Genomic DNA, 12,765 nt, shown 5'->3' with positions numbered 1-12,765 from the left:
CTATTTGAAAGTTGTTTGATTGCAAAGATGTACCAAAAAATACCTTCAAGCACTGCAGGATCAGGCCCAAGTTCATTCCAACTAACACTAAGCAATTAAATATCAATGGTAAAATAATCTGGTGGTTGTGTGGTAAAATAATCTGGTTGTAGGCGAGCTTCATAGCCAGGGTGGGGGTGGATATTCCCAAAATCCTAGTCAGACTTTAAGTGGGTGACATGCCTTGTGGAAATGATCTTACAAGTAAGGAATCGTCATTATTTCTATTAAATAAACAGTTGACCATGGTGTTGGGAAATAACTTTACCATCCCAGGTTCTTCAAGTATTTTCTTGACCTCTCAGACTTGGCTTTCGACAATATAAAACTCATACACTGTATGACCGAATGCAAAAGATTAGTTAAAAAAGTATTTATTTTCTTTTTTTTTTTCTGTTATGTTGCATTACAAAAAGAAACAAAACAAAACATAACAGAAACAAAACAGAAGATAGCATTTTATTAGTGGTACATTAATGAGCTTAAACAACTAGGTGACTTATGTTTGTCACAAATACATATTACAAACAACCACAAAACCCAAACTAAAAATTAAATAAATAATTTGAATAGTTTTTCTTAATTTTTTAATATTTATAAAATATATAGCACTTTCTATTACATTTTTTCAGTCATTTTTATCCATAACAAATTAAAACTTATGACATATATCGTAAATATGCTAAAGGGATAAGAATAATTAAAAAATGAAAGTTCCTGGAGGTATGAAATAGTAAATCGCTTAATGATTATCAATTTATTATTGTATATCCAGATTGTGCATATCCTGCAAAAATAGCCATTTCTTCAACTAATATACATATTTTTCTTTATAGTATTATAAGATTAAGTTTTTAAATGTAAAGCTTCATGGATTTATGCTTCTGTTTTATAGTTGTGCCTAATATGTAACTTTCATTAATATATACTGAATATTTTCCATTAGTATATACTAATATATATACATACACACACACATACACACACACACACACTATGCATCATATATTAGTATATACTTAATAATAAATTAATTTCTATAATATATAGTTGGGATTCTTGTGGAGAAAGTTGTTGAAAGTGGAAGGCATGTACACCATAGTGAAAACTAACTAGGTTATATAAATGAAAGCATTTAGTTTCACATTGTTCAATGTATTTTAATGGATTATGTAATGTACTGTAATAATATACAGAATCCAAACAGAAATTTCTTTTTATTCCAGTATTCCTATGCTTTTCTCTCTGATTCCAACAGAATATGAACTACTATCTCTGCTAAACTTCCTGAAAACGGAGCCAAGCAAGGAGAAATATGTTGACATTACAGACCTTATTCCAGGAAAATACTAAAATTGCGCTTAAGAACCCTCCAAGTCAGGAAAGCACTTAAGCTCAGAGATGACTTTATCTGCTTTAACCTGAACGTTAATCATAGACTCAAGCACTCTTACTGGGACACAGATGCCCTTGCCATAATGCTTAATACTGTCCCCTGACTGTGTAGGAGGTTTAGAGGCTCTGTTACGTAGCTGAGAGTAGTTTTGCTGTCTGTCTGAGCAAAGGGGGTGAGGGGACAGGAAGGGTGCTTGGGGACCTCAGAGAGCAAATATTCAGGTGTGTATTTACCATAGATGGGGAGACAGACGCAGCAGGGAGAGGGCTGACCCGCATGGCTTGCAGTTAATACTGTCCCAGCGCGGCGAGGGAAAAAGGTGATGCAGAATAACCTGCTCTGGGCACCCGTCAGACTTCTTCAGCTTCATTCTGCCCCTTGCCGCAGCGCAGCATCCCCCTTCAGGCACTAGGCTCTGGTGGGCTGCACTGTGAAGCTCAGCTTTCTGGGGTCCTTCAAGCACCCACGGTGCATGAGCAGCAGCCACTGCAGAGACAGAAATGGCTGGCACCAGGAGCTGGCAGCCTCGCTGTTAGCTTCTCAGAGGGTTTTTTCCTCTGGACTCATTTCAGTTGGCTGCACGGTCTGAAAGCCCATCAGGACCTGGAACTCAGATAGGTGTGGTGCTCGTTTAGTTTCATTCTAAAAACCCCCTTCATGTGCTTAAAGACATCTCTGCGATATGCAGAATAGAACAGTGAGTGGCAGGAGGCAGGAGCCTGGCTTCAAAAGCACATTCCTGATAAAATGAAAACACTAACGTAGAAGCCACTCTGGCTCCTTAGAGAGACACACACATGCACGCACTTTCAGAGATCCTAAGCTACGTTCCTGCCTTGGATTTCCCTTTTGAGAGCCTCAAGTCCTACCTTAGGCATCTAAGAGAGGTACTTAAATTTTGGGAGCTTGAGTGAATCTCTCCTGTTTCCCATCATGCAGAACTGATCAGAGCTGCGAGTCCAAAGTACGGACTCATAATTGCCCGAGGTTGAACATTTTAAAATCAGCTTAAACATTTTTTCAGACACTACACTTTTTCAGAGACCAGACCCTGTAAGGAAATGGAAAGTGTAATACAAAGATTAGTGTTTAATATTAATAAAATTACATTTCCCAAAAGGTTCCTTGGAATTGCCATGAAAACTGGTCTTTCTTTTTGGCACAGGGAATACTCAAGGGTACTTAGACAATATGTAGCAAAGCTGCTGAATTTCTAAGGGCAGCAACTGTACATTCACAAGATCTTCAGCTTTTTTAATATTTTGTTTGATGTAAGAAACATCTTAAGGCATTGAATAAACCAAATCACATTTAAAGTAATAGGCTACAGTATTGACAACTACCTACTCATGTTTAACTGTCCACTTTGAGGTGTTCTGATAAAGTCTACGTGTACAAAGTAAATAAATATATTTTTGTGGAATCAAGGACTAATTTGGAAAATAATATTTTTCATGATTCTCATCTCAAAGCATATTGATACTGTATATTATTGGTTTCCATTCTTATGAATTCTAGTTTGAATAGAAAAAACTTCAAATTACTGGTTGTAAAAAATAACCCACTTACAACTAGTTTGTCTCCACAAACTTCTTGCTGCACTTAATTAACAAAATAAAATGGCCAACATTTAAAAATATCCTGATTTTTATTTCAAAGGTGCCTTCATGCTGCTGGAGTGCAAAGCTCTTTTGAAAATCTGGAACCGTATTTTTAAACAGATGTAGGAAATGAAATGTATTCATTCACTGATGAAATCCGGAATAACATGTATTCACATCAGTAACACTTTCATAATAAAATTATGCTAGCACTATATCCTAGCATATGGTTAGTTCTGTGAAGGTCAGATCATCTAAAATTTCCATCATAAAGCAAAGTAAATCAAACCAAATATATTTAGGTATACTTAAGAGTACATATTTTTGGTATACTATATAACACCACTTCAATAGGCACAGTACTATAAAGAATTTTTTTTATTAAACTTATTTAAGAATATCATGACATAAAGAGAACAAATTACATTTTATGCTATGGGTTGGTTGATTTGCTCTTTTCTGTTAAAATATTTGCTTTCACTTGCAAACAGATTTTTAGCAAAAGCTGATAGCTCATTATAATTGTGTTTTTTCATTGTCACTGGGCTGTGTTGACTTACAAAATACTTGTATTCATTATATGTTACTTGTGACGTGAAAGGCTGCAACATAAAGCCTGGGTTTTGACGTATGTGTATGAAGTTCACTATGCTTTAAATGGGAATCTCCTGTAGGTATTTAAATGAAAAATATAGCCATTTAATACGTTTGTAAATTATATTTCACTATTTCAGGATTAGTTATAACACAGAGTTTAAAATTTCCCCTCTTTGGTTCAAGACTGAATTTCTGACCAACTTGCTCTAAAAGGGCAAGCCTGGACACAGAGTCACCTCTGAATATTCTGTGAGGTCAGTGCACAAACCCCTGCTGCATTTACAAACCAGCGCTGACCTGCAGTCAAGGCTATGGCATTTTACATTCTCACAACATCACTTTTATCTTCTTGAAAATAAAAGTATTGATTAAGCCCCATCAGTTTAGCTCTTTGAAATATAGGGGTTTAGAAAAACAAAAAAAAATCAATTTACAGGCTAATGTTTGTCTTTTACATGTTGCATATTTAATGCCCAGTTACAAAAGTCTCATCGATGAATACAGCAGTTCTACGAATACTTGACAGAGATCTCTAAGATACCCCGGTGGAGTTCCAAAAGTTCATGTCATTAGCTCAGTTCTGCACAAGGAGCATTTTTTTTTTTTTTAATTTTTTTGGGGGGGCTTTCATATCATGGAATCCCTTAATCTACAACAATTTGCAATGACATACTTTCTGCTGGTTTGGGTACATGTGTTCATTTAAGCACATTAAACAACATCCCCTAAACAACTCTCGGTTTCAGTGGTACAACTGTGCACATAACATGAACGGTTGAAGGAAAAACATTCTACTGGCAGCTGATTAGTTTTAGATTCTGCTATTACCAGCAGACCATTTACTGAGGTGTTAGCACATGCCAACACTGTGATAGCAGAATGCCACAGCAACACCCTAAAAGGAAGGAGATGATGCAGGAGCACGGAGGAGGAGAACTGTCATTAACAGGTATCGGGCTTCTGTTTTCAGCATTGTCAGTGCTCTGTCAAAATTTGTGTTTCCAGTATATGCTTTCTTGACAAGGACAGTGCCTGAGTCACCATCGTGAAACCACTTAGACTGTTGTAGCTTTGGATTCAAAATACCTGGGGTTTGTACTCTCTCAGGAACCAACTCGAGATCCCATGGACAGCCACGGTAGTTTTATGTGTCGTTCAGAGACCAGGATGTGACCCCCTTATTTAGGGACAATTCATACAAACGAACACATGATGATGACTATGAAAATGTTGGATTTTGATGACACTTAAAGTATTTAATAGCTGGATTATGACATCATTCCATTGTATTTAGCATGGAAAATAAATGTGTAACCCTTGGAGGCGTACTAGTAAGAAGTAAGCATGTACTGAAAGTAATCTGAAAGTGATAAAAGAGTCTCCAGAAAATATATTTTCAGATTATTTGGAACTAGTATCAAGTGAGATCAGCTACATTTCAAGGCAAGGATACTCTCACACACATAAATCCAAATACTTCTAATGCAAAGCAAAAAAACAGAGACTTGATTTGCAGTTCATTCATCTTTTGTCCCTGCCTTGCATTTTGAATTGTTCCCATTTTGAAAAAGCTTTCCTCTGGCTTCACTTTGGAAGTTTTAATTATCTTAATATGTAGAAAGGGATGTGACAGAATTAGTCTTTCTGCTAAACAAGGCAGATGGTGTCCATAACCCTTACGTGCTATGTGCTTTTATAACAAGTCCAAGTGGAAAAAAAAAAAAAGTAGTTTTGATTTCAACAGAAGAGACACATCGGTCAGAGACACTCACATTTCAACAGAAACCCCACAAAGTACTATTTAAAATGTTATGCACACACTGTAGCTGCACTAACTGTTCTTCCTGCAGTTTTTTAGGTTCTCTTATCCTGTCTGGCAAAAAAAATCCCTCACGTTTTCTGTTGTTTCAGCTATATCCCACACATGCTCCCACCATTTTTCCATCTTCGCTGACGTGTGTAATAGCACAAAATTAAATTATTTTGCAATATGATATTTAAATAGAGTTATTCATTTCAAATTTACATCTCCTTCAGATTTCATCATTAAATGATACTCTGGACCTAGTGTGTGGTCCAGAGTGATGTAATATTCTTAACATACAAAGACATTATGCATTCTGTCATCTATTCTTTACAGGTAATTTAATTTATTCCTGTCTTTTACTAAGAATATATAAAAAAAAGAAATTATTAAGAATTCAAAGGGTGGCCTCATTTTTCAAGCATAATGTAGAACGTCTATTTTGTTGAGAGCCTGAGTGGAACAGAGGTTCTACTTATGATGTAAAATCAAGGTTAAACACAGAAACAATGTATTAGGTGGATTGTCTCTGAAACAAATTCAACACCTAAGTCTTGTGAACAAAGACTATTAGATTTACGGAATTTAATTCTTAACAAAAAAAAAGGGAGAAAGTAAATAGCAGACATGATATTTTATGACTTGCACTTAATTTGTAATTAAAAATAAATTCATATCACATTATTTTGTGATAAGAAAGAAGAGGGACTTACTCATGGAAAGGTGTTTTGGTTTTTGTGGCTTTTTTTTTTTTTAATGTATCAATCCAGTAATGGCTATATCTTTGTTGTTGTTACTGTTAGACTAAAAGAACAAAATAGAAAAAGTAGCATGACTCCATGTATGGACACACGTATGGATTTACAACAGTGCTTAAAGTGCTTTCTTATTTGAGGAGATACTTACACAAATGCCTTTTCATGCTTATCTCCTTGTCACCACGTACTATATGCTTGTTGCTTGCTCTTATGTCATTTATAATATAATGATAGGGTATTAAGTTCATATTCAGAGTTTAGTATATTGTCATAAAAAACATCTGAAAACAGGAAAATGACAATTCTATTTGTGTATTATTACAGCAATTTGAAAATTTTATTAAATACTGAAGTGCTTAATTTTGTCATTTATTCCTTTGCTTCCAGTGTTGCTTAAAGCACTATGTAAGTACAAATAGATCATACTAAAAGCATATCCATCCTATTCTGGAGTTTCAACTAGGATTATTTACTGATGTCTTGCAGAACAGAGATGAATTTATGATCCCACGTGACCATTTATCTGCTGATGCTGCAAGATGTCTTGCCTCCAGGATTGGTTTCCACATACATGGTTCACCAAAGGTCTACATCTTATGAATATTTATACATTGTAATGTCTTGTTGTTAAGTGGCAGTGCTGTAATGTGAGATGTCAAGTAGTGTACTTTAATTTCCCAGTACCAGAAGTTGTGGGAGCAGCAGAAGCTGTGGCTTGACTGCTTACATACAAAGGGTCCAAACAAGCCACTTTGGCTGCAAAGAATGAGTGGATACAGTGAAGGACCGCAAACAGGTTGGAAAACTCCAGCTCCTGGAAGTGAAAACAAAAAGATTAAACATGAAAAAAAAGAACACCTCACAAACATATAGCCAGGAATGAACCGCTATTCAAATAGCAATAATTTTAATAGCTTGATGTAATTCTGCTAATGTGCCTGACAATTCTCCATTATAGGGACTTAGACACTGAGCTATCCCCATTCAGTAAATAATTGTTTGGAGGCTAAGATGGACAAATGTCTGAGTTAAGTGCCTCCATAGATATATGAGATCCTACCGGCTAAAGGGGAAGGAAAGTGACACTATATAATATTTTTGCTGCAGGTTAATGCAAATCTGGCACTTTTGCAGGTTAATTTAGATAGAAGTTGAATGACTGCACCATAACAGTCTACACATCTCTGGACTACTACTGTATACCCAATGTACCCACAAAGATCAATAACGTTGAGTTCCACATATGGTACATTTGTTCATCACCTCACCTCACACTGGTAGCTATTATCCTAGCTACGCTGATTCTTTAAGCAAAAAAACCCCAAACTCCCAAACCCCCACATTTTCAAAAAGTGCTACTATCACACAGTGATATTCTGGATCTGTTTTCATTGAGAAGGTTACTGTTATTGGACCAAAAAAAGGAACAGACTCCATGTTTTAAACTTATTAGAAATATTAGACAAAGTCCTTCTTTTTCTACTTTAATTTACTTTTTTTAATAGCTCCTCAGCATGTGATTAGACTAATTGGGACTCTTTTAGACAGCACTACAGAGAAAATAAATAAAACCTACATTTTTTTACATATATAAATTTGCTCCTTTTTGTCTAATTGTCTTTATCTGATCAATCTTTTTTAGGTTATCTTCAGTATGTGTTTTGGGAGTTGGCATTTAATCAATAAATATCTGTTGTATTTGAAAGCAAATACTGAGGTATTTGAATACATATAAGTGTAGGGATGGTGGTGCAGAATTGCCATCTTTCTACTTTGATTCACTGCCTATACAGATTTCTTCACTGTAAGATGAAGCCAGTAATAGATATCTGCGGTATATTCTATTTGTCTTTCTGTCCAGCACAGGTATTTCCAGGCTATGTAGTGCCGAGGGTTTTGCTTTTTTGCATAGGAGAATATTGATAATGTTGTAAATTCAACAAAAATTGCTAAATCTCTCAAAATGACATTAACCTGCAATTTTCTACCTCTTGAGACTTCCTGGAAGATATTGCTTCACGTAATTCATGGAGATGTTCACAAATCCCTCATGTGCGAGGGGGAACAACTGCCTGAAAGCAGACAGCTGCATGTGCAGAGTGTCCAGTGATGTACTGAATGGGTGGAGCTTTGTTCAGCTCTCTTACAACCTGAGCAGATGTCCTTCAGACATGCTCAGAAATGAATTTATAATATCCCATGAGCTTCTTTAAACTCCCCTAACTACCAATTCTCAATAAAGAAGATAAACCTCATGCCAAGTTTCACAAACCTGCCATCTGTGTCCATTTAAAAAAATCTGTTTAGAGACATTCTCATTTTTAAACATTGGGAGAAGGGCAATTTTATCACTATGCCAAAGGTTTTTTTCCTTCCTCAAATTTCAAAATAAGAAAATTTATCACAGATAGGAAAACAATAGAAATTCAAAGATGAGGAAACAAGGAATTATGGAAGTTATTTCAGAATAAGAAATTACTATCACTCATTCAAATTAAGTTACTTTTCAGTTAACTCCTTTTTAGTAATATAATATTATTTATCCTTCTGGTACTATAAAAATAAAACTGAAGCTTAAGATGAGAGAATAAATATTTAGTGGAACGGTGAAATATTCGTAATATCAATTCCGTGTCTTATCTGTAGAGACTACATTCCCCCTGTGTCTCAACATGATAAGCCTATTAAAACAAATATTACAATTTGAGAATTGTTCGAGTCAATTAGGTAACCCTACTAGCTGAAAGTTCTTACTATCATAATTACGGCTACTGGACACTGAATTTTCACAGTGCATTAGTACAATTATTACCAACAGTTATTGCAGGTGTTTCTGCAACAGGAATACATTGGGAAGATCCATTGCTCAATGGACCTTCAAGGAAAATAGGTGAGGCAACAGAACAGCCTCTGAAGGTCCCACTGGATTACTATTATTGATAGTAATAATGCAACGCAGGAGACGAGCACTAAGAAGTCAGCAAATGCTAGATTATTATTTGCCATGAAACATTATTCCTATTTCAATGTAGACATGCATATTTAACTGGAAATTAAAGCAATGTGAAGCACTGTAGGCTGACTGGTATGTGGTGAGTACATACAGGCCTGATTAATGCCTGCAGCTCAATTCACAGGAGCCTGATTGATGGGAACGGGATCTATCAGGAACAACACTTTTCTGGCAGATCAGCCTAATCACAAGAAAGCTTAATGAACAGATAAGACTTCATGTAGAGCTGCTGACAGACAAAACATTCCCTCGCTTCTGCTGAGAACTTGCACTTTTAGCTGCCCACGGGTCTGCACTACTGCCAGCAGATGGAGAGGAACCCACAAGCTTTTGTGCACACCTAGCCACCTCTGGTTGTTTTCATATATACTTTGTTGTCAGTCATCCTCTTGTCTGAATACACGTTCATCTAGGCAGGGTATTGTGTATTGCACACCCAGCTTCAGATGAAGTTTCAAATAAACAAACAGGCAAACCCCAAGAAACCTGAAGAAATACGCAGTGAAGCCATTAAAGTTGCTACCAGTAGGGAAAAGCAAATGCTCTGAATCCCAAAAAAGCAAAGAAATCCAAACTTAAGCCACATCTACTTGTCCATGTACAAGTACACAATTTACTATTATTCCAATTTCCAGACTGTACACCTTACCTGTTACCCTACTCTCCTAGGAATATCAGTGTACCCTCTGGTCTTCAAATTGTCTTTCTAAGCTATCTCTTGATCATACTACTCCCACCCTACATTGCTGTCATTATACCAGACATTCCTGATTATTAATCTGAACATTCACAGTTTCTGCTGAGGACAATGTAAGCGGGCAGAAAGGTATGTGAGAAAGATGCAGTGATTGAGCATGATCAGAAATGTATGGGAATTCTAGTAACCTTTCACAAAGAAAGTCTGTATTGAAAGGACAGAGATGGAAAGAGAAAACAGAAAGAGAGTGCCCCCAGATGAAGAAAAACCCCAACTCTTATTGCATTATATCAATGATACAACTACATAAGCAATACATCTACAAAATCAAGCAATTGTAAGTTTGTAAGTATTCATGATATGGCTATAAAAATCTTTTCTTTCATCTATATATAAACTGATGATATGAGAAGATATTTGTTCTTTCATCAAATGTGGTTTACATGGCCTCTCTATATTAGCATAGAATCTGATCTAAAATAGATATTAAACAGATAATCCATGTGCAAGACATGGGAAAACTAAAAATTGAATCACACAAACCTACACAGGTGAGAAATCTGAACTCAGAATGCAGTCACTGCAACTGAGCAATCACTCTGTAAAAATCCTAAGGATGTATACTTAAAACCCATTTAAAGGTGATTTTCTAAATTTGAAGAGCACTATGATGCTCACAGAAAAACCCTCAAGGCTAAGAACAAGAATTAATTTAAAATTATATTTTGGAGAATATACTTGAAATGAGCAGAAACATCAGTCTGGAAAATGGTGCAAGCATCCATCAAGACACCTTGCAACACTTGACAGTGAGCATTTTGTTCACATTACAACAGCAGTAACTCAGATTATTTGTCTTATATTAGATTTCATTTCTATACAAGCTAATTTCAAGTACAAATTAATTGGCATTGATTACTATTAAGGTAGTATTAATTAATAAGTATTAATGCTAAATCCTTGAAGTTACACTTCTTCCGTTGCTGATACCATATTTCTGCCCTCTTCTGTTCTCCTTATTCAAATAGGCAAAGACGATTGACTGGATCTTCATCTCGATGTGCTAATTTTTGTATTCACTTTGGTTTTGTAACACTCAGCTAAGGGGTTCAGCTAGTCCGTGAACAAAAGCTAATCTGATGCAGCACAGACGCGTGACCTCGCCCGAATTTTTCTGACAAAACTGTTGAGCTGTGAAAAAGCCCTGAAAGTTGAGAAAGGTGAAAGCACAGGCTGAAGTGTAGCTTTTGAGTTATACATGTGTTTTACAAGGCACAGAAACTCTCAGTTCACAGAAATTACTGATTGGTGTGTTTACTTACAAAATTCAAATGGAAATTGCATATAATAAGAAAATCAGTGCTGATGCTGATTTTTATATATTACATACTCTTATGTTTGGGAGCATATATATATCAAAACAGGATCTCTCATAGATTTAAGATACTCTTCATTTTTGTCAGAAAAATATAAAGCAGTTTCTGTTGCAGTGGTCCAATACTTAGCCAGGTAAAACAAGAGCACAACACTCTGAGTTTATTACAGTCCTGAGATTGTGTTAGCCTCTGGTAGCTGCTGTGATACTGGAGAGACACTAATGGAACATTAAACTATAGCTAAACAAAAAGGTAAATAGATAGGTAACTACATAGGAAGGTGCCTGAGTGAATCCCTTTGTGTCTTATAGACGAGGAGAAAGCTTTGCCCTTCTGTGCTTGGTTTTTTCAACCCTACCCCAACAGCTCAGTAAGAACAAAGGGGAGGGACACGTAGGCTCCACGTTCTGCCAAGCTGACAGCTCTATTTTGTAGCTCTCGGTCAGAAAAATTCTGTCTGACTGTGCAAACTTGTGCAATATCTCCTGCTGAGTGACAGCTGGGAAATAACCTACAGATTGGAATGTCTAAGGGATATCGGTGATTAATGTTGCCCCTAAGTGGTTTTCTTCTCAGAAACCACTTAGACCTTGCCTTAGAGACCTTCAAAGGTAGGTGTTTGCATCCAGGCACCCTGCCATAGACCCACTGGTGTGACCTACAGTAATTACTGTTCAGATTTTTCAGACTGGAATTGCTTAAATCTACGAGGAAACACTTCTTTCATACTACGCTATATATCTTTATAGTAACACCTGGGCACACTGCCGGCTCATATTCAGCCAGCTGTCGACCATGATGAAAGCAATATTATTTAAAAAACAACAACAACAACAAAAACTCTGTGGCCAGACCACCTCACATTTCCAGGGAGTAACTGAATTATAGTGCATTAAATACATTAACACATTCTGTCAGCTGAAACTCGGAGATGGAGGAAAACAGTCCTTGGAGGAAAGAAAAGCAGGAGTCTCAGATCAGGTATGCATACGCCATAACGCTCTATCTGCATAGAGTGTGCTAGTGTTGATGATGAAGGGGAAAAAAGCGCTCTCAGTTCTAGTCACTGTCTTAAGCTGTATCAAAGTTACCTGCCATGCCCTGCTTCCACGTTACTGCTTGGGAATGCAGAAGTTAAGAGCTGTAATATGGTGAGGCAATGGCTCCTCAGATTTTTGGTTTTGTTCTCAGCTGTGAGCTCTCATTTCACTATATTCTGATTATTCCCCATGTAATATAACTGGCAAAAAATTATCTTTACATAAAGAAAATGTTACGCTGTATTTCCCCTTACAACAGTGGGTCTCCAGGCCATCTGAAGTACAGAGCTGCATTTAACAGGTGATGATAGCTGTGGCCATGAATATTCATCACAACCTTTAACAGATGTTTTACAAAGTTCCCATCATCTGATTCCAAATGAAGCCTGCATACAGTATGCATGAAACCTGGCATTACAAGCATTTCTGAAAATCTGATTAACA

At 36.4% G+C, this 12,765-nt stretch overlaps 1 protein-coding gene across 12 annotated transcripts in view; it reads right to left on the bottom strand.

The window, feature by feature from the left end:
* Positions 1 to 531: 531 nt before the first annotated feature.
* The window catches only part of SNTG1 (syntrophin gamma 1), a 348,105-nt gene continuing 335,871 nt past the window's right edge, over positions 532 to 12,765 (bottom strand). For 7 of the 12 annotated variants that reach the window (XM_075494644.1, XM_075494645.1, XM_075494646.1 and 4 more), the window contains one exon: positions 532 to 7,009. In XM_075494644.1, the coding sequence (XP_075350759.1) occupies positions 6,851 to 7,009 (159 nt within the window). In that variant the 3' untranslated portion in view covers positions 532 to 6,850. The remainder of the gene's footprint in view (positions 7,010 to 12,765) is intronic. The other 5 variants (XM_075494639.1, XM_075494640.1, XM_075494641.1 and 2 more) reach the window with 4 other exon arrangements.

This window comes from Mycteria americana, chromosome 2 (genome assembly GCF_035582795.1).
Source record: "Mycteria americana isolate JAX WOST 10 ecotype Jacksonville Zoo and Gardens chromosome 2, USCA_MyAme_1.0, whole genome shotgun sequence".
NCBI lineage: Eukaryota > Metazoa > Chordata > Aves > Ciconiiformes > Ciconiidae > Mycteria > Mycteria americana.
The sequence above is the reverse complement of the archived record's forward strand: the minus strand, read 5'-3'. Positions and strand labels throughout refer to the sequence as shown.